Raw genomic sequence first — 27529 nt, forward strand, 5'->3', positions numbered from 1 at the left:
GGCAGTACAGGCGCCCTTGTGCACCAATGACACTTCACCATGTGTATACACACATGGTGATTATCGATCCACACTAAGAATGTCAATAAGAAGTCATTCGTTCCATTTGCACCGTTATATGCAGAACGTGTCACGTGCAACGTATCTAATATTAGCTTCAATCAGCGGCAATAAAGAAGAAAATAACGTCACGAATACACGTGCGACACTTTATCTTGCACATGTGACGATTCTCTTCGCGAATATATAAAGGTACCTTAATCCCAAATGATGGGACTCGTCTACTCGCGCGAACGTCGTCGTCAGCTCACGAGATCTGTTGCAGTTCGCCGAGAGTATCGTAAAACTGTAACGCATGACTTGTCCAATACACGCAGTAAGACATTAATTCGCTTTAACATTTTTTACGACGACACTATTATGCATTTCTGGTTAGAAGCGCACATTCTTTCGCGATAAATAGCATCGCAATACCAATCGGTTTTGCGATCGGAATGAGGCAACGCTCGGAGTGCGAACCACGTATTTGAAGGCAGAATAAATCGATATTTCGAAAAAGGCGAAATTATTTCTGTTCTCCAAATATCCGCTCGTGTGCCGACAATGCGCGAGATCGAGACTCAGAAGGTTCTCCAGGACGAGCAGTGCTTCGAAATAATTCGCAAGAAGCTGCGACAGGACGCGATGGATAGCTTCTCGCTGGTCAACTTCGAGATCGTGCCGATAGACGAAGTGAACGGTTTCTTAGGCCAATACTTTACTCTAAGAGCCACCGTGGCCTGTCCGAAATCACCGCTGGAGACGAGGAACATCAACTTTTTCACCAAGGTGCCGCCGCCGATCAGCAGCCCGCTTTACGATTTAACTCAGGCGTACGGTACGTTTAAGAAGGAAGTGGCTCTCTACACCACGGTATTCCCGGAAATGCTGGGCGGTCTTGACAAGGGATGCATCCCGGAATGTTTCCTCGGGATCGAGAACGACGTGATCGTCCTCGAGGATATGGCTCATAGCGGCTATACGATGGCCGACAAGACCACGCCTTTCGACTTTGAGCATTGCGAGATTCTGATAAAGATGCTCGCCAAGTTTCACGCGAAATCCTTCATCTTTGAGCAGCAGTATAAGAAAACTTTGCACGACGAATTTTCTCATTGCATGCACGAGACTCTCTGGCCGCGCGCGGACGACAAAGCTAAGGCGATGGTCGACGCCGCCGTAAAAGGCATCGTCTCGATGATTGACTTACTACCTGAATTAAATGACGATCGGCGCAGTGATTTTAAAGAGAAAATCGTGAAATTATGTGCAGATCACACGGACAGACTATCACCATCGGTGAAACACAAGAACGTGCTATGCCACGGTGATTTATGGGCAAACAATATATTGTTTAAGTACGATACCGATAAGAGACCTGTTGAATGCTGCCTCATTGATTTCCAACTGGCAAGGTAACTATATGTACTTCTTAAAATATATAAAAAAAAAGAAATAAGTTTTGTACTTGCGTAAAAAGTTTTAGATATAAATCTAATTTTTCGATTAGCCATAATTTTGTGAATTATCATTTTGGTAATCATAAGAATATATAAGAGTAAAGCAAAGACGATTATAATTCTTATTAATTTCTTATATCGATGCAAGGTACAATCCACCAGCGCACGACATATTGTGTTTCCTCCAATTCACAACTACGCGGAAGCTACGAGAGGAACATAGCGAGACGCTTTTTAGACTCTACCACGATTCTATGGCGACAGTCATGAAAGAAGCTGGTCTCAATATATCAGAGATTTTCTCTTGGGACGAATTTGCTGAATCCATTCGAGATTTACGTATAATGTGCCTAATTCACGGTATACTAAATACACCGATCATGCTGCTGGAACCTAGCACGGCCAGTAAATACTTTGCCGAGAAACCGGAGCTACTTGAGAGTGTTCTGTACGTTGACAGAACGCCACTCATTTGCGAGCAATTCAAGGAAGCACCGAAATATCGTGCCCGTATGACAGACAGCTTATTAGAATTGTACGATTATGTAACTGGTTAACTACCACACGACATAATCGAGCTGTAAAAGGATAACAAAGTAGTCAAACTTCCTTCACTAAAGTATTACCAGACGTAAAGCTCAAGAAAAATGTATTTTAGATAAATAAACAAAAGGTCTTGATATTAACAGATATTCTTCAACAATAATAAGATAGACATCTTGACATTAATAATATTTTCAATAAAGTATAATAAATGTAACGTTATACATGTGCAACATAAATAAAGCGTATAATCATCGTGCTTGACTTCCAAATGTAAAACGTTTTTCTTTAAATTTATAAAATTTTGAAAACATTTACAAATAGAGAATAATGATAATATTCTAGAATAACGAATTATTAATGCGTTAACATGATTCTGTATAGTGCGAGTACTTACTTTTTAGTTTCTTTTTACGTGTAAGGTTTCATGTAATTATTAATAGCAGTTATATCAGTAATTTGTTCTATATGTAGTAATAACTTTGCGACATTGCAAACTAACTCTGGATATTTGTTAAAATATTTTCAATAGTGACGTGCTATCTTTTCTTATTTTTAAGAAATTTTGATTATTTTAATGTCGTAATTATTGATCATGAGCGTGTAAACATTTACATATACTTTCTTACATGTAGATTGCATGTGATATTATTAATAACTGTGATATCTGATAAAGCATATTATTATATGGTTATCGTATAGAATAAAACTAAATCGATGTTCTTGTTAACAATAAAAATGAAAAACATATATAAAATTTATTTTATACTTACCTCTTAAATTTTATCATTACTTTCAAATGTAAAGAGTTGATACATTATCTTCTTAATAAAATTTATATTTTAACGCATTTAATAGATGCATTTAATAAATTAAAATAAGAGTCAAAAAGAATGTAGAATGTCTAATCAACAAATAAATCTGCTGAATTAATGCAGTATCTAGCTGCATTAGAGTAAAGAAGTTATAAAATTTAACTTTTTCATACAGATTATTAAAGATTTTTGTAAATCAAATGCATCTATATAATCTTAATTTTTCAGGAAAAAGACTTTCCATAAAAATAATAATATAGAATATATATTTAAGTACTTACACTTTGATCTATCAACCGTTAGAAATATTTAATACAACATGCTAATAAGCAACATGCAATTCGCCAATAATAAAAATAAATATATATTGCAATTCCTGGTGGTAACTTAAAAATAATCCTCTTTTTAAAATTGCAACACTTCTTCACTGAACTATCAAATTCTATATACATAGCTATAAACTACGTGACAAATACAAATCGTGAGCTCACGGATAATCCTGCCGGCATATCAAACAGACAATCCGAAAAGAAACAATGCTATCGGATTGTAGTGGAGGCACTTTAACGACATTTTTACGGCACGAACGTACGATGAAACGATTGTTATGCCGACAGTTTCATCCTGCTCAACACAGGTTTGTAAAGTACTTGTCCTTTTATTACAAAGTGACGTGGATCCGCATATCGAAACGCGAGGCATAGGGGGACTCTCTGGGGGATTTACTCTTTTATGTATATAATTATTTATATCATCAATTATAATGAATATATAGTTATGTACAATATTGAATCTCATTCTTTAACAATAACATCAACAACATGATTAAACAACGTTCCTCATTGGTACACAAATTGTAAATGTACAGATAAAAAAGCATTAGATGAGGTCAATGAGGTGGCGTACGCTCAGCGCGCCATTAATTTCCTCTTCTTTTTTTTACATTTTTTTAAATTCCCATATATATATACTTATATCTTGAACCACTTTGAGTTCTTTGTTCGATTTTTCATGGGCTTATATATATATATATGTATATATATGTATATACTTCAAAGTATATACTTCGTTTAGACACACACGTTCCACATACACACAAATGCGTCAGATTTGCTCCGCGCGACGCAACGAGAACATGATGACGGTTGATGATATCGATTGAATCGGTGCGTGATTTAATCCTTAAAGAGAGTGCATGAGTGATTCGCGACGCGCGATTGGCCAGCCATAAATCTCTCGCACAATCTGCAAATTTGCCGAATAATATAACTGATTTATTTTAAAATAATATCGCGAGGATTATCGTAATTGCGAGGAAATCGCTTTTCCGGGTCAATTTATAATCTTCCGTATGTCAGAGAGATATAGTAAATTATGGAAACGTTGGCAGGAGTAAATCAACAAGTGTCTTTTAAATTTTGTCATCTTTTTTAACTCGGCTCGCCCCGCGCGACGCAAATCCCGACCAATCATCTAAAACTCTACACAAGGCTCCAACGAGTTTTCTTTTTTTTTGTCGCTTAATAAACGACTTCCACAAAATCTAACGCACGAATTTGTATTATTTTCGTATAGAATCGCATCAAGGCGAGACAGAGCTGCCGAAACTCTCTCGTAGCTCACTCCGGCGCTCAAAACGCGAAGGACTCGCTCATATTCTCCTGGTGTATTCACCGACAAATGTTCCTTCGTCGAAAACTTAAGAAAAAAAAGAGAGAAAACATCGGACTTTCTTGAGAATAAAAGCGATATGCATGAATCTGATACGTGTTTATCAATCGAGATTTTTGTCTTACAGCTTTCTCCTAGCCAATTTTTCTGTCATTTATTTTGGTGCATCGATCGTGGTCTCTTTAACGTAAAGAAAAAACAATTTGCGAATTTGCAAGAATAAAAATTTCTAGCATTTGATCTCGCAATTCCTTCGAGACAGTTGTCACATTTTCAAAAAATTTCTCAAAAATTTGACAATGGAAAACGCGAAATTTGTCTACACAAAAAGTGCACTTGAAAGGTTGAAAGATAACTTTTTGCAATAAATTTGTAAATAATTTCTCCTTAGTAAAACTTTGAAAAGAAATTATTATTCCGCTCTAAATAGCATTTTAATTATTAAATAAATGTTTACATTTCCAATAATTTTTTATTTATCACAATAAAAAATATCTAAAGCAATTTAAAATTTAAACTCTTACAATTTAAAATCTTCAAAATATTTAAACTTTGCGACATTAAACTTAAGACCATTTACGAAAATTGAAGAATATTTCTCTCCTAATTTTCATTTTTTAGATACATTGTGTACTTGGCATTCTATAATCATCAAAGCTTTCTTTTTAAATTTATAAAAAAAATTCCTTTTACTTATTTTTAAAATTTTCTTGATGCAAATAAAACAAAATTATATATTAACGAGTTTTTCATTCTGTTCTTTCCTCTCGCAATCTCTTTCTTACTCTTCCGCCTCCTGTTACTATGATTGAACGTTTTAATCTCATTGTCTCAAATCTCGATTTGAGATGGGCGGCTGGGAGAAAGAGGAAAGACAAGCAAAGATGCACGAAATTTGATCGCTGCGAAAATATAATGTCTATTTATGTGAGTACAATTCCTCGTAAGCTAAATCAGTTCGGAAACGTAATTCTGCAACCGTCGTTCGATGTCACAATATTTTAAGACGAATCTCAAATTCCATTATTTTAAACTTGAAATATTTTGAACATTGTAAGAGAGAAATTCTGTACTACGAATGTATGTATATGATATATTTAATATCATTTTTTTTTTTTTTACAAAAATATTTGCTTTATATAGATAAAACATCTCATGAAAAAGAAAATCCGAAACATCTAATTGCAAGCCGAACTGAATTAACCAATGGAATTATAATCGTCATATAAGGATCTAATAATGAATTTACATCTTCCTCTGACATATACCTTATGAATATGCTATACAGAATTCTATATTCTTTGAATAAAATAAATTTTATCCCATATTAACACATCAAAACTTCGAAATTTTGTAACTGACTATTTGTATTCCAGCGGATCGTTCCGCGGTTATAAAAAGTATTATAGAATATCAACTTTGCAACTCAAAGAAACATCTCGTTCGACGAAAATACACACGCTTCAAAAAGAGTTTTGCACCATTTAAATTTCTAAATTTCTAAACTGTACATGTAACCATCCTCTGAATTGCACGATCGAAAAGATAATCCATCAGGTGAATTAATTAATAGCAAAAAATATCAATTCTTCCGTCTCATTGTCAGTGCATGAATATGGCGTAATAGGTGGTGCAAAACTATATTTGGTTTGTGCTGACAACAAAGTATTTTCACAATGCAGCTTCGCGTAATCCGGCGACAGAAGTCAGATATTCCAACGACAAGATACCTTTCTCGCGCGAACCGCGAGATTTTAAGACCCTGCGTGAGCAACAACCCTCGGACTAGTTGCACCGACATCGTCCAGCGCTGAATACAATTAAGTTAATTTTCCTTATCATTACACAAGCGTTTCGCGACTTTTACTATTCAAGTTGTTAAGCTGTTCATCTCCGTTCGCGTTATCAATGCCTGCCTCTACAGAGGAACGATAACTCGTCGACCGGAAATTAGCCCGTTCGGACTGTCAGTGCAGCTCAGCCCTGTGCGACCGGCGCTATGTGTCCTTTTGTACTTGACAGGGTGCGTGTCCACTCGCGCGCCTCGCCTTGCTTATCCTTTTTTCTTTTTTTTTTCTCTTTTTTGACGCACTCGAGCTATACATAGAAAGTTATGTACAACGATATTAACATGAACTGCAGTGGCAGTGAACAGTGCACGTGGATATTGCAAACAGCAGCAGCAGCAGCAGCAACAGCAGCAGTAGCGGCAGCAGCGGCGGCGGCGGCGGCGACGCCGACGATGACGACGACGACGAGGACGACGACGAGGACGACGACGACGACGACACGACGACGATGATGACAATTATACAAGGTGTATGCGTAATACGAAACACGGCAGCGACTACCACAGCTAGTTTCTTAATCTGTCTGCTTCGCACAATTCCCCTTTTTCTCTCTCTCTCTCTTCCTCTCTCTCCCTTCTACTGCTTGCATCTTCAGTTTGCGGGCATCCGGTCTGCGATCCTGTGGTGATCAAAGCGCGAAATATCGCTGCCTCGCGGCGGCCGACACGTAGCCTGTGTCGCTTATCGTCGTCTCGAATTTTTTGCTTCATTTTTCGTTTATCGCTTTTTCCGACTCTATGTTGCCACTTTTCTTCCGAAGAACAGTCCCACGCATATGCTGTGCAATCTCCGATTTAATTCTCAACTTTGCATGTATGTGCATGTATATGTACATATAGAAAGAGAGAGAGAAAGAGAAAAAGGGAGAGGGAGAGACAGAGATGTTTAATGTGTATAAGTAAGTACATGTATGTAGGTCGAATTGTGGATTCATGTGATTGCGCGTACGCGATGATGTACATGTCTGTTCTCGTACGTGTTCGATTACATGTGCGTGTTTCTTTTCAAGTATGAGCGATAAGATCCGCGTTGTACGCGCGCACACGTATGTACGTGTAGCAAGAGAAAGAAAGATAGAGAGAGAATGTATGAAAGTCAGCGAGAAGAATGTACATGTGTGTGTCTGTGTATGAAAGGAGAGATATAGAGTATTTATGTATAGGTGTGTATCCGTGTAGTTCTTTTACATGTATATTTTTCTTCCTTCTTTATATATATATATATGTACGTCCGTATATATACACACGTGAGTTTCACAAAAATATATAAAAGAGAGAATGTCTATGTGTGTATACATATATATATATATATATATATATATATATATATGTGCATATATACCTATAATGTATATATACCGATATATAGACGATTTATACTTAAAGTTGTGTGGAAAAGGGTATTTTATCGTAGTTTTAACTATATGTATATATGTATATGTATATATACATATATATATATGGAGCCTGTAGAAAGTGCTTGATTGAGATTTTTTTTCCTTTCGGTTTTAGTCGTAAAACAAGACACACGAGGTAAAGGTTGCGCGTAGTAGTCCGGCACCGTCCACGAGAGTCCGACGCGAGATCGGGACGAGAGGAGACTCTCGATGAGGGACATCGACGAAATCGTGTCCAGTTCGCTGCACTCCTCCCCCTCCTCCCGTCGTCTCGTCGCCCTCTCACAGCACGTTGAACGACGGTGTTCTCAGGGTTACGTATTATATACATTAACACGTGCCGGAAAAAAAAGAAACCGGAGACTTTTACTGTGACGGCGATTGTTTTTCCGTTTTCCACCGCGCAGGATACCGCAATTCCACAGCGCTCGTCGAGGCTAAGCCACGTGCTAAAACTTTAAGCTATATGTTCCTTTCTCCCGTCCACTATCCTCTTTCCCAGCCGCAAAGGATCGATAGGGGGCTTAATAACACAGTGTTACGCTTTGCGAAATGTCTGATTCAGTCCTTATAGAATCATCTTCGAACGAAGATGATTATCTCGAATAAAGAAAGAGAGATGTGTAGCTACCCTCGGACCGCATAGCATCATGCCATTTTCCGTTGCCCCTTCCATTGTCCTCCTTTTCTCGCACATCCTTCTTCATCCTTCTCCTCGTTTCTTCGCTTCTTTGATAACTTGTTCATTAGGCTTCTTTTTCCCCGAGTCCTCGTTCCGGCGATTGAGCATCACTCTCGAGATATTCGATGACTCGGTGAAAACGATTTCCATGCGGGGCGAACGAGGTAAAACTTCTTAGGAGTGATCGAATCGGCGAATAAGCGTTGTTATGCACTGTCGCTGTATGTATCGGTCGATCGAGGAAATGGATATGATTGCAATCCGCCTTGTGAACGATAACTCGCGATAACTCGTTGATAATGCGCGACATCAGACAGTGGTGTTCGTCGACGAAGACAGGACAGTTGTAGGGACGACGGACTGCACGATGGTTTCTAATGCATGATTAGATGTAAGAATATGGTCCATCGGTGAGGGCGCTACACAGCAACAATCAGGAGGAGTCGTCCTTGCCTCGGGCACCTCTGCTCGGCCTGTATTCAAGACCCGGGTCGAATTGCATCAACACGAAAACCTGGCAAATTAGAAATAACGAATCGGTAAAGTAATTCGAATTGCTTCTTATAAATTAATTTTGAAATTGTATACGATATTAAGTTACAGAGCTAGTAGTTACTATTATAAATTGTTGGATTTCTATATTTTCGCTGTTATTAAATATTATACTAATAAAATTCATTATAAATCTTAAATACGTAATGAGATTATCTAAAACGTGATACCTGATCTGTGGGTAATAATGTGAAGTCATCGGGTGGATTTGTGATCACGTATCGTTTGGAAGAGGCGTCGCACGACGAGCTAGTGTCTCGAAACCTAGAAGATTCGAGTTAATGTCAGCGAATAAGAAAAGAGATAGCAGTGAAGAACACAAGCTGAACTATAGACACCAAGTGTAACTAATTAACTAATCAAAATTGAGCTAAGTTAAGCTAAACTAAAATTAACTAAGCTAAACTTAATTAAACGTATGTGGACCGTATGACGAACTAAATGCTAAATAAACAACAAGATGATAAAGACAGAGAAAGAGAAAGAGAGAAAGAGAGAGACAGAGAGAAAAAGTAGTAAAATGATAGGTATTTTTTGGATGAGGGCAACTTACAACTCGTTGCTTTTCATTACTTTCTTTTTTCATGATGCTTTTCGTGATGCAAAAACGCAAAATGTAAAAGGTGTGCGGCAGAAAATCATAAGTCACATAGTAAGTACGTGAATAGTAAAAGGTAATAAACGGCGGTACAATAATGGCAGCAATCGGAGTGGTCGCTGTTTTCGAACGGCGGTAATATGTACAAATGTATAGAAATATATGTGCGTAGGGTAATCCAATAAATACCATCGAGAGAGGGAAAAAAGTCCAATACCTGTACCTGTACAGACCAATGCACAGCATTCCGTACGACTTTAATGCTGCGACAAAGAGGTCACCGTACTTGCCTCCCTCGCCATATTGAGCCAATGGCCCGTCGTACAACGCGATCTGACCAACACGACACCGATCCCTATTAGACAGGCTATCTGCCGTACTGCGAATCAGACAAAATATCGCGTTTAATATCGTTGAAAAATTCTCCACGTTTGGATATTATCATTCCAAGATCTTACCTATACCCTCCCCTTAAGCCTGCCCCTTCAGCCAGGATCAATTCCAACTCAGGCGTAGCTCCACCGGTGATCAGTGACCGAATCAGAGTCAATGCATTTTGGTTGAAGTATGTCTGCAGAAATACGTAAAGCTTTCGTTATGGCTAGTAACATCTCGAGGAACGAGAACGTCAATAAACTAATGCGAATAAATAAGCCTTGTGAAGTATATTATTGACCGACACACGGTCCCCGAAGCATTTTTAATACTGACCGTTGACATAAGGGAATCCAATACGCTGACTGCAAAGGCAGTACCGCAGGCAAAAGGTTGAGTGAGGTAGAGTTCCGTGTCCGGGTCATCGTCGTCGTCCTGATCAAGGAACTGCACGTTGCTATCATTCACAAGTTCTGGAATAGCGACAAAAGAACCATGAACAAAAATAAGTACAGCTATGTTTGGCATTCAACACAAAGATATTCAAAACTCTATTCAAGACTCTAATCAAGAAATACAAAATAACGACGATTTTTTAATAAAAAATAATTTCCTTTAATACTGTAATTAAAATGTCTAATTATAATAGCATTTAGCAGTCTTCATTTTTATTAGAACGATACTGAACACGTAGAAATGTGATCCTGAAGGTGGTTTGATAGGATCTCTCCCGTTACCTGTGATCATTGGCACATTCGCTCCATAAACGGATCCCCGTCGCTGCAAGACGATCGGGCTGCCAACTGCGGTAAAATTATCTTGTTCATTATCTGCTGTAATTTGCACTTTCAATTTAACGGCGTGGTTTTAACGGAGAAACTAGAGCTCCGCTTCCCACCAACGACAATGATAATATCGTACCTTGGCTAAGCACGCCGATTGTATCGTCAAAAGTCATGGCCTTGATATTGAGGGATGCGAGGATGGCCTCCTTGTCGGCGAGGGTGGGGTCATCATTGCTAGGCACTTTAGCCGACAGGATGCAACACATGTCGCACAGATTCACGTTAACGGCACGCAAATCGGCTCTACTCAATGGTGAACCCTGCGAAACGTTATTCAAGCGAAATAAAAGCTGCAGAAAAAGAATTCCCATTGCGAAATTATTTCTCATTATGTTCATTTCGCGTTAGCAATCAATTCATACCGTAAACGATTTTCGTGGCTTTCATGAATGCTTTCATGTTCGAATTTAGTAACATTGAATACGCAAATCTTGTTTAATACGCATTTGAATGATAATATACGGTAATATTATGTATAATATAAAGTATACATAATGTCCCAGATTTATCATGCACCTTTCTAAATAAATTGGATACAAGAAATACAACGACATAATAAATACATTAGCTGTGCAATTTCTTCTTGTCTCAAGCCATTAATAAAAGGAACTGTAAAATTATCTTATTTATATCAGAATAAGTTAAGATCAGAATAACTTGTCAAATTGAATTTTTTAATATGTATAATATTTAAGTAATTATTCTTATCTGATCTTTTTATTTTTGCGACTCAATGTTTAAATATATAATAAATTAAGAAATTGTTACAAATAATGATCTTCAATTACATTTCCTTAAAAAGATTTACTTCTAAGTTCATTAAGAAATCTAGAGCAGGAAAAAAACCAACATTTTATTTGTAAATCTGAAACGTCCTGTATTATACGATAATAAAAAAAGTCTACGTTATCACGCGGGATAACGCTGCGATTTAAACGAAACGAGAGCAGCCTCCTCACATTTAGAACCGATATCTTCGGTAGATTCTGCAGCATTTTCCACTCGCGGCGTATGTAGTCCACCGATCCAACTATCACTACGTGTTTAAGCTCGTGGTAATGAAAATTGGAAGCTCGTAATGGCATGACAAGGTTCCTCAGTCCGATGAGGGGCGAGTCGGGATCGGCGAACAGGCAGACAACGACGTGCCCGTTAAGAACTGTCATCGCCGCCTGGTTACGATCCAGTATGCAGTCTTCGAGATTACGGGAGGGGCTCCAATGAAACATCCCCGTCGAATCGTACTTCATCTCGGTCTTCTCGAAATCGAAATCTTTCGCTTGATCGTCAGCGATCCCGACCTGAAGACCGCCGTTGTTGTTAACGTTCGTGCCACCCGAGGCTCTGCTCGTTGGCCTGAAAAAAAAACCGCATTACGATTATATGAACAAAGTTACAAATATGACACATCTTTGTAAATGGTAACAATAATAATCTTACATTTATCGGTAGAAAAAGGTAAATTGGTAGAAAATTGGTAGAAAATTGGTAAAAAAATATCAATGAAAAGAATCACACTCGAGATTTATCTTCAAGCTCTTGTAAAATTGATCAAGACCGTGAAGCCACACTTTCGCATGCATATCGTACGCATCGCATCATTTTCTGTCATCTAGCACTACTAGTGTTGTTACTTTATATCTCAGGACGAGTGTAAATTGGATAACAAGTAACTTGAATGCAGCAAGTATCAAAGAAGAAAGATATAGAAGAAATGTTCGGAGATTAAGCCCTCGTACTGCATGCTTGTAAATACATTGTTCGTGTGATAAAGGTTTAAGTAGAATTGTTTGTTCCGATTATAAAATTTGCAATTTTTATTTAGAAATTTGTTAAAACATTACGAAGTCGGCGTTTATTGCGTTCACGCGCGCATCTATTTAAATCTATTTTTAATCTATTGCGATTTCACACCTCTTCCGCAATTAATTCAACTTCATGATTAATTCGAATTATCTAGAGCAAGAAAAATGTCAACGTAATACTTTTCCTTGAACGCAATACGCGATTTTTCACGCATTCTGGCCGAGACGTAAACGGCCATCAAAACTCGCGTTTCCCACATGTGACACCCACGTATTTTTACGAGCGTCATTAATGCCAGTGTGGCGCATGTTTTCTGAGATTAAGTATCTTCGTAAAACTCTTATGGACTTCCATACTTTTCTTTTGCAGTCGCGCTACGTGACATGTAATTGCAATGCAGTACGCAACTTCGAAGACGTAAAGATAATGATGCAAAATTTAACACGGAAAAAACTGCCCGCGCTTGTGGTATTTATGCCCGGCTGTCGTTACAAATTTGTTTTCTCGTGAGACTATAGAAATACAAAGATTGACTATGTTGTACATCTAGTTTGGTAGATTAATAATTGGATAGTTTTATTAGATAAATTATCCAATTTTAATCCTTCTGACAAATAATAACGAAATAACAATTAATTTGACAAAAATAGTAGAGCTGATAAAACGTAGAAAACATTAAAAATTAATTTTGTAAAAAAAAATTAAACACATCAAAACGTATAACTGTTACTACTAACATCAGAGTTGATTACATCGTGGTGATTAAAACCTAAATATTAAATGGAGTATATGTAACGTTCTTAGCACGTCCTTTTTCGTAAAAACGAGATGCGTATTGGTTTAAGTAAACATTCTATTGCAGATTATATATCGAGAGCATCACTTGACATGCAGGGAGCATGTTCATTATTATTACACAACCGTGGGATAAAGCAGTCGCATAATCACGTCACAGTACAAGGTAGCGTTAACAACAGAAGCGTACATGAGCTTTTTGACTTCGTAGGCGAGATGGTAGCCAGCGTATGCGGACTCCTCTTGCGATCTGGAATCAGAAGGTTTGCGTAACGTTGGATCTGTTCTCAGATGACTCTCTCTCTCTCTCTCTCTCTCTCTCATTCTCTCTCTCTCTCTCTCTCTCTCTCTCTCTCTCTCTCTCTCTCTCTCTCTCTCTCTCTCTCTCTCTCTCTCTCTCTCTCTCTCTCTCTCTCTCTCTCTCTCTCTCTCTCTCTTTCTGATATGGTCCAGTTGATGAAGGACATAATGATGACAGTGATGAGTGATTATTCGGCAATTAAATCAAGATGATTGTCCAATTAAAATTATTTAAAGTGTGAAAGGAAATATTGCGACTTAACACGTCACGCGATCTTGTATCACTTAAAACGATCTGGCTGTAAAGGTCCAAGTTACGTGGCAAAAGGCATCAAATCTTGGAATAATAACAAAGAGAAATTGCAGAAACTAATCTGGCGGACGTGTAACAGGTCCATCGGAAAATGTCAACGACCACCTGTAGCCTGTAGTTACTCGCACCATCCGGCAGCGTAGTAGTACAAGTGGCTGTCGTCCTCGCGCGATTTCTCTCGTGATTTATGCGAGCCGTTTGTCGTTCAAGTTTGCGGCGCCCTTTGTCAACAATTGAACGAAACGCTAGAAAGCATCTATCTCTTTTGTTTCCGACTGACATACTGATTCTGCATCTCATATTATTTCATTACACGACGTTAGCACGTTAGAAACTATATATCCGATCAGGCTATATGTCCTTTCACAAGAAAAATAAATTACACTTTTAGAAACGTAAGAAATCAAATAAACGATCAGGAGTCAGCTAGTCGATTTACATGTCAAATCGCAATCTTCGCTAATATATAAATATTGAAATTATTCTCTCGATCGTAGATTGGGTGATTCTGGATCGCATCGAAGATCTCTACCGAGAATCGGCACGTTAAACCTTGGCGGGTTATATGGCTTGTATGTTCGACAGTTTTAGGAACATGTTAGAAAAATGCTAATGCGGAGGTCGTTGATACATTAATGTGCAGATCATCCTAGTGCACTCGATCAAAGTGGAACGTTGTCTTATTAATGGATTAATATTATTTAGCTGAAAAAATACACGCATTTACAAAAAAAAAGAACATTACAGAAAGCGCATATTTAAAACTGTACATTTTACTTTGCAATATGTATAATTAGGTTATTCAAAATACGTTGCCGATTCGTCAATTAGAGAATATTGCAACATATTATTATAAATACAGGAAAGTTCTCACGCAAGACAACTTGGTAAAATTCTGTCTTGCTTACCGTCCGATTCGAATTCCGTTACAATTTGAATAACCTTTGCACAATACGCGTGAAAAAGTCGGTGTAATTCTAATCGTGCAGCTATGTAGAAATACATGTAAGCTTGTAATTGAAGTAAAATAATAAAATGTAAATTAATAACGTATATACGACAGGGCAGAGAAAGATTAAAGCGTACTTTAGGAAGATATTTACGTTCAAGCGACTCAGAGAAGAAAGCAATTCTCACTGTTTAGAAAATACGTGTCGGTATCAAATGTCGAGTGCACTGTAAGTCTCACCATAAAGTGACATAAAAAAAAAATATTAAAAAGTCCGGGCATTGTTGTGGGAAGATCGCTTCTCGCCTTCTTATTGTTAATTCTCAGTAGCGAAATTCGCATATATTGCTTTGGTTGGGTGCAAAACAGAGGCGTATCATTGAGTACTCTGGTCAGCAATGATCATGGATGAAGGTATGCCTTCTTACATATAATGGCGATGTAAGTGATCACATGTTTTTGAATGCGTATATGTCAGGTGATGATGAAATTGTAATGCGCTACGGATAATTAGGATACCTCTGATTATACTGCTGATTCGGGCTGGACAGACTGTCGTTCGTCGCTCGATTCACGTTCGGCTTCACCTTGTTGACCTGCTTCGTCGAATTTATCAAGGTCATCCCGACGGAGTTCCGATGATTTCTCATGACTGTAACGTAAAGAGATTATTTGTTAATGATTTTATTGCTGCAATAATATTAATGGTACAAATTTCAAATAGCTTGCAATTCAATTGCAATTCATTAACAATTAATTGTTGTAATTAATTAACAAATTAATAAATTTAAATAATTAATATTATACACCTCGTAACTGGGACTTACCATTCGGATCGTCTCGTTCGCGGCTAATTTCACCTAAAATGGATAGAACAGTGTTAATTCCAAATCTGAGCATCCTATTTACCGTCGATGGGCAAAGCAACAATGATTAAGACAATTAGAGTGTCACACTGATCGTGACCTAATGTCCCCCATGACAGCGCATATTATTTTCGTGATGATGAGCCTACAGCCCCATGCTTACAGGCGCGCATACTTCACCCAACACATGTATTTTGCATATGTCAAAAATTAATAATTAATAGCGACGATCAAATCAGAAGTCCCTTAATTGCGAAGTTTCCAAATTGTTATAAATACATTAACAATTTCTTTTCTAAAAAAATATCATGAATTTATACAAATAACTATCTCAGGAAATCGACTCTTTCCGCTCTTATTAAAATTTAATCACAATTTTAAACATAATGTAAAATACTCTTTATAAAATAATTATTCCAAAATTTTTTGTTATAAAATGTGGCTATATATTTATTATAAATTTGCATGTATAAGAAAAAAAGATACAAATTTGTTTGTTATAAATTTTATTATAAAGTAAATGTTGAGTAATTGTTTCCAAAAATATATTACTTTCTTTAAAGTATAAAACTAAAGACAAAAAGAAAAATGTATTATGTAAAAGAGATTTACATTATGTATGTAATAAAAGCAATATCTGCTTCAGAAATAATTGCAAGTTATTGCGGCGCTATGAGAATTAACGAGGGACAACATATGGCGCCTGTCGCGGTAGTTTCTTGAACAACCATTTTCTGCAATGATGAAACGAAATTATAAAGTGGATGATGTACACACATATTCGCCAACAAACACAGATGTTACCAAACTAAAACTTCCATATATTAGAAACCATTAATCTACCGTGCTGTGTATACAACTATAAATCCATCTTCACAAAGTTGAAAGCAACAAGATACTACCGATTTGAAAAGCGCGTTTCAACAAAGTCAACGACTCAATGGAATAGACATTCTAAATGTATGAGAGAAAATTTTCTATTTACGATACACAAAATTTAAGGGGAGAAATTAATTTAGCAAAAATTACTTGAGCTAAAGTAACGTTTCTCAGACTTGTGTTGTCAAAAAGTAATTCGGCTCGATAAAGTAGTATCTAATTTATATGATCATATGAATATTACGTTAGAACAGGTATTTATTAGAATGGAAGAGAGAAGAGGATTTCGGCATGAGTTTGCATTTTACAACACATTTGTACGTACATTTAGTTCGTAAATTGACGTGAAAGTATGAGAAACATTTATGTGATCAAAAACAATTTACTACTTACGCAGACGAGCACCAATAGATATTCCGAACATTTTAATTACGCGATTTTAATTTTTCAATAACTTTGGCATTATTACTTTATATTCAAAAAGATTCTTTGATATCGCACCTTCGAAAATTTTTGCGACTTTATGAAAAAATTAATTTACAGCAAAATATATTCTACAATAATAATCGTTAGTTGAAAAAAACAATTGTGGATATTACGTTTGGGAAAATTGCCTGTTCATTCGCTTTTTCGTAAAAACGATTATATGTATTTATGAATACATGATAAAGCAAAATGAATAAATAATACCAAAAACAAGTTTTGTAGGACTACCGAATGCTATTGCAACTATACTAAATTGTGTTTTGTGCAAACTAATTCAGTGAATTTCAGAAGATTTGAAAATATAAAACCAAATAATTATCTGACTTCTTATAAATCATAAAAGATAGGACATAATTTTATGTAATAAAGACAATTCCAAATGGAATGGTCATTAAAGTAACGTGACATAAATTTATAACTTTAAATATACACTACACTAGAAATAAAATGACGGAAAAGTATGAACAGGTATCGAATCTATTAAACAACTTCATGCAATGCTGTCAATAATGGAGAAAGTAGTACACACGAGAGCAGTGCATTAACATACACAATCATAATTAGAACAAAAGGCTGACATTTAATTACTTATCAGGTTTTTTTTTTTTTCACTTTCTCCAATGTTTCAGCAACACAAAATTAGCGCGTTAAACTTCAATAAAAGAAAAAAAAATCTGAATCGAACACGACGTATCAAGAACCTATCGCTCAAGCGAGTTTTGACGAAGCGTATCAAGTGCGGAAGATCAAATTTCCGATGTCAATCGAGAGCAGTAATTTCTTTTTAGGATCGTCGTATCTACTAATTGTCAAACACCTTCTCGTTAATGTATATTCGTGTCGTATTGCCAATCGAAATTAGAAAGGGCAGCTTGCGAGACTGTAGCATGGTTTTTGATTGAGGTGTAACTGTACCTCTTACGTGAACCATCTTGGGCAGTTCTGGCGGAGTGAATGTGGGGGGAGGATGGTGGTCGTCTGTAACAAACCACTACACATGTTAGCTACCCTAACTAATTACCTAAGGCCTAGTCGCTACTCTATCGCGTTGGACAGTACTAAATCTGCGTTAACAACTAGAAGCGAAGTTCCGTTTCAGCGTCGCACGACAATACTGATAATTCGGAAATCGCGTCAGAGAGATTTTATTATATTTACTAAACAAAAATTGCAAGAAGAGTCTTTCCTTACCTTGCGCTAAAATCTAGGAGAATAACGAGATATAAAAACATCAAAATTTGATCATCATATACATATATGTATGTAAGCCATTGACTAAAAATTTATTTATATATAGATGTTAATATATATATTAAATCGATATATATAATAATAATTAAATGTAAGATATGACGTTTACGATATCAAGCTGAAACGGCCTTTCTGTATTGCGCTAAGAACAAAAAAAAATAATCGTAAAGAAAATAACCACTAAAATTGTATAAAGACAAATGTGTAATTTTGAAATTCTAACAGCTAAAAGTACGGCTCGTGACAACATGGACGAATTAATGATTGAGGTCAGACAGTTTTTATGAGAATTTTAATATTAAAACAGACTTCGTCCATATTGCGGGAACGTTATACAAGACGGTACTAAAATCGACCTACGATCATAAACGTGCGGTGTGCCCAAAACATTCCTAATTCATGCCGAAGATGACGCAAACAGAGAAGACGCGATCGATATCGAGCAAACTTGCGTACGTGGCGAGCTTTGCTTATTTCCGACCAGCGTACGAGAATAAAAACGATCCGTCGTCTCCGATCGCGTCAATAATATTATATCTCGTCCTAAGCATGCAATAATGTAGCCTTACAGAGTGAATATTTACTCGGCATTGTCAGTGCGCGCTTTGCATCCTCCGGGAAAGAGAATTCACGTGCAAAACGACAAAGACTTTGCGAAAGCTCAGGAGAAATTGAAAGAGTGCATGAAAGATCATAGAGCTTGTCTACTGAAAGCGCAAGGAGAATTCTCTTTTTGGATTCCGACGTGAGTTTCGCCGTCTGCGGGACGGGACGAAAATGCGCCGACGATTGCGACCTGCGTTTCTGTTTGTTACAATTGACATTATCTCGAGGCCGACGGTGTGACACGAGCGAGAATAGATTGCTTTTCATGCGAAATTCCCCCTTTACGCACTTACTCGAGGCCTCGCTGAGCGAAATAACGCCACGCTAATTAGAAACTGTACACGTAGCGACTGTTCGTCTTTACTCGGAGAATCAAAGTATGTCCCCTTTGACACGTTCCTTCCAAGGTAGCGTTCTCAGAAATTGCGCAAAGTGTAATTCCCTGTTTTCCTTTAATTATACCCGAGATTGCAGAACTCCCCGGCTTTCTTGGAAAGATGATATAAACGGGGACTAATGAGCAAATAATTAAAGTCGCCAAATCGAGTTGCATAATAAGATATATTGCGCTTGGAAAATAGCGTCAGGAAATTATATTCTCGCAGTCAAATCTTTAGATGCAAAATACAAAAAAAAATATCACAAATTTTTCACCGGTAAATATTGTAGACAGAGCTGGCCTGAACTTGACACGCAATCTTTCCACATTTAATTCAACCCATTCTTATTTCATCTGAATTTGATGTAATATCTATCGCAATGTTTTTTTATTTAAAATCATTATTCTTCAAATTTTGTTTGATTCCTGCACGACGCTCTGTGTTTGAGAACTTTTTTCGGCATATTTCCCATGTTCGACGAGATGCAATAGGTTTCATCTCGTAACTCAACCTGTCGATCTGACTCGTTTGCTTGTCAGATCAAGCCGGTTGGAAAATGAGAGATAGTTCCGAGGCGGGATGTTCGAGTAAATGTGCAAAAGGTAGTACGCTTCATCGGCGATAGCGCCTGCGGTTGTACAGCATCGCTGCGTAAACCCCGATGAATGTCCGCGTTTTATTAGCCCCTACGCATATCTACGAACGCGTGGCAACGCGTTGTGCGTGCGTATCGCGAACTAAATTACGCCTTCTCGTGAACGCGACCGCGGCCGGGGGAGATTGTACGTGAAATTAAATATGTACAGGAAGAGAAATGCATATATATAAATGTTAATATACATCCGCGTTCTTCGCTGGACTTACTTGCGTACAAGAGGTCTTCACCTATGCGGAGTGGTGGAGGAGACGAGGAGAGAAGATAGATTCGGACAGATAGACACATATAGAGAGTTAGTAAAAGAGTCTTTGCTTGCGGATCTCGTGTTCTGTCGTGAGCCCGTGCGCGCGCGCGCGTGTGTGTGTTTGTTATTTCTCGCGTGTAAATTACGTATGCGTGTATGTGTGAGTATGTAAGTGTGTGTACGCGTGTGTGCGCGTGTGCGTGAATGTGAGTGTGTGTATTTTGACATTTAATGCGATTGCTGATGCGCGCGTGTTTCGTCGTGTATGCACGAGTCGTAAGATAAGTGTGTATAATGCGCGGCTCGAATGAGCGATGAGAGGTGCCAGTGTGTGTGGTATCTTGCGTTAATTAATTGACGTCTGTCGCGCTTCTCTTACGCGCGCATCGCTCACGTGTACACGTCTATCTAAACATCGTGAAGATGTGATGCTTAGCCGGCAAACACCGATCTGCTTCCGAAAGAGAGGGAGAGGGAAAAAAAATAGTATGGCAATCGGAGTAACGAACAGAGGTCACCAACGTTTTCATTGATCATCTCCGCGCTGTTGGCGAAATCAAATTGTCCGCGAGGTCGCTCCGATGGCCAATAATTTTTTTCATGGGACAAGAACACTCGTTGATGTCGTGCGCGACAGTGCGTTTATTGCCGTCAATCCAAGAGCGACGTTCATCTGACCGTTAATAAAGTGAATGGCTATCGGTGGTGCGCTAGCAATATCAAGCGTGACGTTGACGCTGAGAGACTCAAAGAGTGTTCTGCGAAACTTTCAAAACACACAGGTACTCCATATCCAGCGGTAAAACACTCATGTGTCGATCACGAAACATTTATGACGTCGAAAATATTTCAAAGAATATATATACCGAAGCAAATATCAAGTTACAACGACGTTAGTTTCTTTGCGGTATTCAACGATCGTTGCCTCTGCCACAGGACGAGTAAAAATCCACGAGTAAATAAAGGGCTAATTCTAAAGTATCTCTAATTACACGTCGAGTTATTAGATATCGAACACCGATGCAAGGTTGATTGGAGGTAGTTTAATACTTTCAAGGCAATCACATCACCGCCGGTTCTCGATTGCGATTAATTTCATAATTCACTCACAACAATAACCATTGAGTAAACACTGACAAACTTTTAGGAAAACTACATTCAAAAACGACACTGATAGTAGTGTAATCTCAGTTGCAAAATAGTTAAGAACACCACACCAATAGGGACTCAAACACTAACGATGTTCTACGCTGGAGCCATTTATCAATCCGAACGAACTTTGGGAGATTAGCACAACGACATTAATTTTGTTATGAAAACTTATCGCGAAATTATGTAGACCAAGCAAGGATAGAGTGAATATTTCGTATTAGGCGTATGAAAATTCTGTGACACGTTTCGCACGTTGTGCTAGTCTTTTTAAACATGTAAATGGTAATTTTCTTTTGTCTTCGGTAATCTTTCGTTTATAAACCGCGTGAAATTTTTATCGATAAAATAGGTCTTGACGAGCAATTTATTGGATAGAAAAGAATTTATTTGATAGAAAAAAATTAATAACACATTTAATTAAAGTTTATCATTATTTCGTAGTATAACATAAATTTTATAAACTATTGTAAATACAGAAGTTATGAATACATATATTAAGTCTTCATAATCGTCAAGACCTCGAATCAAGGTACAGTGACTTTAACTTTTCCAGATTAGAAAATTTTGCCTTTTGAATAATATACTCGTCAAGCAATATAATTATATAACAAGCGATATAATTATATAAAATCGCATATGAGACCATTTATTTATTTACCATTATTTATTTAAACATGACCTTTGAATCGATCTTATTTGACGTTAAAGATAATAATCCGATAAATTTTAAAACACAGTTAAAAATAAAGTCCTCAATTGATATGACAAGACATTATTATATGTAAAATTGTATTGCAGATTTACATTATTTAGATGTTTTAATAAGTATCACAAATTCATTACTTTCATTGCTTTGAAATAATTACAATATCACATACCCTTTGTGCATCGTATAAAACGAAGAAAGTTTCTTTTTATTTATATATATCATACATAATTAATTAGAATTATTACTTTGTCATCATATAAACGTTGATGTTTTCTCGAGTCAAAGGCCATGCTGCTCTGTCCGGAATATTATGGCTTTCTTTTTCTATTTTTCACAATCACACCTCGTTCGATGAATTTACTTAAAAAATCTCCGTATTTCCGGGATTAAGATAAAAGAATGACGTTTGATACACAGTCTACACACGGGGGATACGTACTTGCTCTTCCAACCATCTGAACAGCTCGCACGCCTTTCCGGAATGTGGCCACTGCCCGAAGGGAGGAGAACCAGAGCTGTTAGTTGTCACAACCAAAACAATGTCAACCTAGATGCGGGGGTCTCAACGGGTATGGGATCTAAATCCGTGGTCCCGATCGATATGTCACGTTTAGTGCGATTTATCAGGATTAGGATATCACAGAAATTTCCGTATTTTCTCTCTGTTTTTCGATTTAACTCTCTTCTTCTCGATTAAATTCAACTTTAAAATGATGTTTTATAAATTACATTCGAGACTAGTTTTAATAAATCATACGTGTATCATTTTAACTCGTGTAGAAATCGTTCATGAAAAGATAGAAGATTGGATTTCGAAACAAATATCTAATCAAATGTCACTAAATTGATATTTAAATCGCAAATATATATTCTAGCTTTGGCGAAAACGTCGTGCAGCTTACTGTAACGTGACCTTCGATGGAGAGAGTCATTATTAACACTGGTGTTACAATGCACAGTTTACTTCGGCCTACTGTGAGGGTCGCAACATATAGAGATTATAATAATATATCTGCGCTGTGCGGTTATATTATAATATAAACCTCGTTATATTCAGGGAATACGTATTGAAAAAAGGAACTAAATATTTCTTCAGAAGTCAATGTCGTTTGCAGAGTGTTGGCGTTATTGTTGTGATGTTAGTGAGTGGTGTCAAATATGCTCGTTATGTGAGGGGGAAATGAGGTATTTTTAGCCGATGTATTCGATAAACCCTGGGCATCGATTATCATCGTCCCTGTAAGCTGTTTAAGCTCATGGTTAAGCTTATACGTCTTGGTGCTCTTTCTGGTTGCGTGCCGAATTCAATTAATCAACCCGCACTTAGCGACATTGAAAGTTTATCACGGAAACGGAATTCCACGTGCACTAGCAAATCAATATCATACTTAATAACGCACTGCTGCAGCTTTTCTTAGCTATTAAAACATTTTGGAGTTAAAAATAAGAAAAAGAGAGACCATATCATGTATTATACTTGAATTACTTCTTAAATAATATTGCTAAAAATTTGGCATAAAATATACGTATGGAGTTCTAAATGTACCTTTAATTAAATGCAAAAATAGTTATAAATGCACATATTTGAACAATCGCACAAAATTCTCGAGACGAGCATCTGTAACCATACTTTTAATTTCGTAATCAATATTTCAATTAGCATAATGAATTTAGACCAAAATTAGCACAAAAATTAATTAGGGCAAAAATTGCTGCAATAAAATTTGATTTCATAACGATTAATTATTTCTTATGTAAGTATGGGACAATATATAAGAAAACGTTTTTCGCGAAAGTCAATATTGGAGAGAATGTTATATTTACCGATATTGATACTTATTCATTAATTTCTAAATTTATAAGTGCATAGCTGTATGATTTTTAGGACCACAACTTTCACGAAAAGCGTTTTGTGCAGAAACAATGCAAACTTTTACATGTTAAACATATATATATAAGGTGACCCAAATTAATAATGTTACTTATGTTCAATTATACATGTAGAAGAAACCTAATATTTTATATACGTTTAACATTGGGTAACCTTATATATAAAAAGACATTCCAGTTCCAAATCGTCACGCTTATTGTCGCAACAATCGAAATGCGTTCTGGCAAGAAAAGAAATCGGCCATCGTATGCGCGTTACACGAACGAGATGCGTGACAATATCTGGAACTGGCGAAACATATGAATTACCAATAAAAGTCCACGTAAGCACACTGAAACAACAGTTAAGAAACGATAATCGTTAGCAAGCCTGAAATACGGTATGAGCAAACTCGTCGACTGGTGTTAGGTGGCAGCCATTTAACGTGAAGACACAAAATATACGACTCGGCAACGTGCAAGAATGCGTTTCTGCGCGAAAGCGGCCATTGTATCGCACTTGTGACGAATGAAGCTAAACACAATACGCAATAATTAATCGATTTTTGTGCGACGTATGACCATCCGACGTATGTCCAACCGGAGTGCTTGTTACTGTCGACCCCCGGCCTATGTGTCGAAGTAGGAGAAGAAGCGGCGAACAATGTTAGTGCTACGTAACGTAACTGTATGCTACTATTAGAGGGCGATGCTCGATAACTCGCTCAATGCCATCAGCTCTAGCGAAAGCCCAACGATAAACAGTACGGATCGTACGGATCCGAGTGGCGGAGCATCGTATACGGGGTACTGTGGAGTAAGTGCACGTGGTAAGTGAGACGATTAAGTCCGTCGGTTTGGCTGTTGTACGTTCAGTATCACTTACGCCATCTTACCTCATTACACAATCAAGGCCAACCTGATTCTGCCGGACGCCGAAAGAAGCATTTTCTTAATTTCGCAAACGAAACGTTACGCGAATACTTGCTGCGACCGCGATTTCCCAATACGTGAATATAAAATGACATGCCGCGTCCGGCAGAATGCATTTTGTCAGGATAATGAACGTGGATCGAATATGCTGACAATTGAAGCGTCGACTTTAAGGAATCGTCTCTTTTAAAAATAAAAACTCAATATTGTTAATTGAAACCAATCGATCTGTCTGCTTTATGCTGACAAATTCTCGCAGAAGCTGCGACAGGTGGATATGCGTATATGGATACAAAATGGATGGAGGAGGAAACCGGCAACAGGCATACCGTCGAGGTAACTGCTGTAGGCAGTGTTTCCCTTCACCATGCCGGTCTGCATCATCATCATCCCCACATCTGCAAAAATCCAGCGATAGACCCGGACACGGGTTTGTAAGTTACAAATAAAATGAACAGACACATCATATATACATGGGAGAAAAACGTGAACGGCTTCACGATGCACTTTGTTTCTTCTCTCTCTTTTTTTTTTAGTAATGTATAGCTTTTGCGAAATTCGTATGTGCACGTACGCGCGAGCAGAATGAATCGTGCGTGTGTCATGTATAACGTATGCAAATACTGTAATCCAGATACTAATCACACGAAAGTATTTAGGCAGAAATTTGACGAGAGAAAATTATATATATAATTTCGTTTGTAACATTGCAACGTAATCACCATATATGAGCTAATGAAATAATAGTGACGAGAGGATTACCGCGATTCCGCGTTGGTTCACGTACGAATTCGAACACGGTATTAGTCACAATATTTACGTTCAATCACAAATGAGGGTACACTCGGTACATCCAAGGTATGCAACACTGGAAAAAAATAGAAAATAAGCTCGCTCATCGGGCAAGTTACCTTTCCTCGTCCCCCACCGAAATTCTTTATAAACCTAAAAATTAACGTTGATCGACATTGCGGATCGCCCGGTGCTCGAGCGGGGCACGAGCACCGGGAACGTTGATTGCCCAGGGTTTAGGGTAAGTTTACCGTTCCTGTATATGGACAAGACTGATCGTGTGATCAGTTAAGCGTAACTCGGGGGAGACTCGTGTGGATATGGTCGTGTACGTGGTCGTGTACGAGTGTACGCCTGATGCGGTATGTCGCGTGTGACATGGACGGAATTGTCGGACAGAGGTGACGCGTGGCCTTCCCCCCGATATGCCTTGAGCGGCATCACCCGGCACGGGGATGTCTCGTCGTTTGTGGGGAATGGATGGGGTAGGCTCCTGCCATTGGCGCACCACCGGTCGGCGATCCAATTTCACCGGCGATTCAAGAACGAGAAACGTTCGGCGAACGTGAGAACGCGCGTGAATGCGGTGGAAGACGCGCGGCTCGATCGGGCCGATCGATCGACCATGAGGTCTCATCGATAATACAGCTAACACGTTGAGATAGAAAGAAAGGGAGAGCGAGAGACAGGGAGAGAGAGAGCTGGCAGACGATCGAAGAAGATAGTTTTGGAATGGAGACAGCGCGAGATAGAGAGAGAGAGAAAGAAAAGAAAGAGAGAGAGGGTGAAGACAGACAGTGTTCGAGAAAGAAGCTGTCATTACCATTATGGCGAAAACAGGTCCAAATCCGGGAACTATTCATGCATGCAAGGCGAGCGAGAGGGTCACACACTAGTAGTGCAGGCTATAGTTTTCGTTCTCGGTCAGGTGGACATGCGCCAACTGACTGGACTTTCGGGAATTACTGTGTTGAACTCGGTACTTCATTTATTTTTCACGTCATTTCTCGCGACTGGAGCGAGCATAAAGGTTTCCGCGAAATGAAATAAATTGATCATGCTCGTCGTATTGCGTGACACATAAAACCACGATGTTTGACCTATTCGTGCGTAGGCGCGCAATGAATTTTCTATGTAATTTGTTGTAAAATATGTTCCGTTCTCGCGGTAGCTTTTACTGTTGGTCGCAATTGCAAAAATCGTCGCGCATCGAAAAATCTTTAAAAAAAAAAACAACGAGAGACGTGACGGTGAAAAACGAACAGTAGTACCCGATTATATAGCATCGCCTTGGGGATTGTGTCTTGCAATGAAGATTAAAAATGCAATCATCGTTGTACTGGTCATCGTTATTATGATAATTATTCTCATAATCATCACCTTGGCTTGCAAGAGATCGATTAATGTCGGAGGCAATATATGTATCGATATGACACAAAGAGAGAGACAGACGGAAAAATACAGACAAAGAGAAAAAGTGAAAGAGAAAGACAAAAAGAGACAGAAAAATAGAACAGAAGAGAGGCAAGGGAGCAATGAAGAATGAGAGTAACTTAATAGAAAGACAAAATATCGCAAGGCGCGGAACAGAGTTTTAGTACAGAGGCAGAAACAGTAGACAGTACAATCAAGTTGATGTTTGGCGAATGGAGGGATTGGATCAAGAGCTAGATCGTATACAAAAGGGCAAGAAGATTAAAAAATAAGTGATTAAG

The 27529-nt window shown here is 37.9% G+C and overlaps 2 protein-coding genes across 11 annotated transcripts in view; one reads left to right on the forward strand and one right to left on the reverse strand.

The window, feature by feature from the left end:
* Positions 1 to 259: 259 nt before the first annotated feature.
* On the forward strand, positions 260 to 2799 carry LOC139771667 (uncharacterized). The gene is made up of 2 exons (XM_071704606.1): positions 260 to 1454; positions 1648 to 2799. Exons 1-2 carry the CDS (start codon positions 604 to 606, stop codon positions 2054 to 2056), a joined length of 1260 nt encoding a protein of 419 aa, XP_071560707.1. The 5' UTR covers positions 260 to 603; the 3' UTR covers positions 2057 to 2799.
* A 307-nt stretch (positions 2800 to 3106) lies between these two features.
* Positions 3107 to 27529, reverse strand: part of Slo (calcium-activated potassium channel slo) — a 102508-nt gene continuing 78085 nt past the window's right edge. For 3 of the 10 annotated variants that reach the window (XM_071704607.1, XM_071704608.1, XM_071704612.1), the window contains exons 14-28: positions 25352 to 25420; positions 22660 to 22710; positions 20322 to 20342; positions 18136 to 18198; positions 15817 to 15849; positions 15509 to 15641; positions 13618 to 13677; positions 11786 to 12182; positions 10903 to 11086; positions 10719 to 10784; positions 10318 to 10454; positions 10065 to 10177; positions 9824 to 9985; positions 9179 to 9272; positions 3107 to 8970 (exon numbers count right to left, since the gene is read on the reverse strand). In XM_071704607.1, the coding sequence (XP_071560708.1) occupies positions 8890 to 8970; positions 9179 to 9272; positions 9824 to 9985; positions 10065 to 10177; positions 10318 to 10454; positions 10719 to 10784; positions 10903 to 11086; positions 11786 to 12182; positions 13618 to 13677; positions 15509 to 15641; positions 15817 to 15849; positions 18136 to 18198; positions 20322 to 20342; positions 22660 to 22710; positions 25352 to 25420 (1664 nt within the window). In that variant the 3' untranslated portion in view covers positions 3107 to 8889. The remainder of the gene's footprint in view (positions 8971 to 9178; positions 9273 to 9823; positions 9986 to 10064; positions 10178 to 10317; positions 10455 to 10718; positions 10785 to 10902; positions 11087 to 11785; positions 12183 to 13617; positions 13678 to 15508; positions 15642 to 15816; positions 15850 to 18135; positions 18199 to 20321; positions 20343 to 22659; positions 22711 to 25351; positions 25421 to 27529) is intronic. The other 7 variants (XM_071704609.1, XM_071704617.1, XM_071704613.1 and 4 more) reach the window with 7 other exon arrangements.

This window comes from Temnothorax nylanderi, unplaced genomic scaffold (assembly GCF_030848795.1).
Source record: "Temnothorax nylanderi isolate EJ_2023f unplaced genomic scaffold, tnyl_v1.0 TNYL_tig0042_pilon, whole genome shotgun sequence".
NCBI lineage: Eukaryota > Metazoa > Arthropoda > Insecta > Hymenoptera > Formicidae > Temnothorax > Temnothorax nylanderi.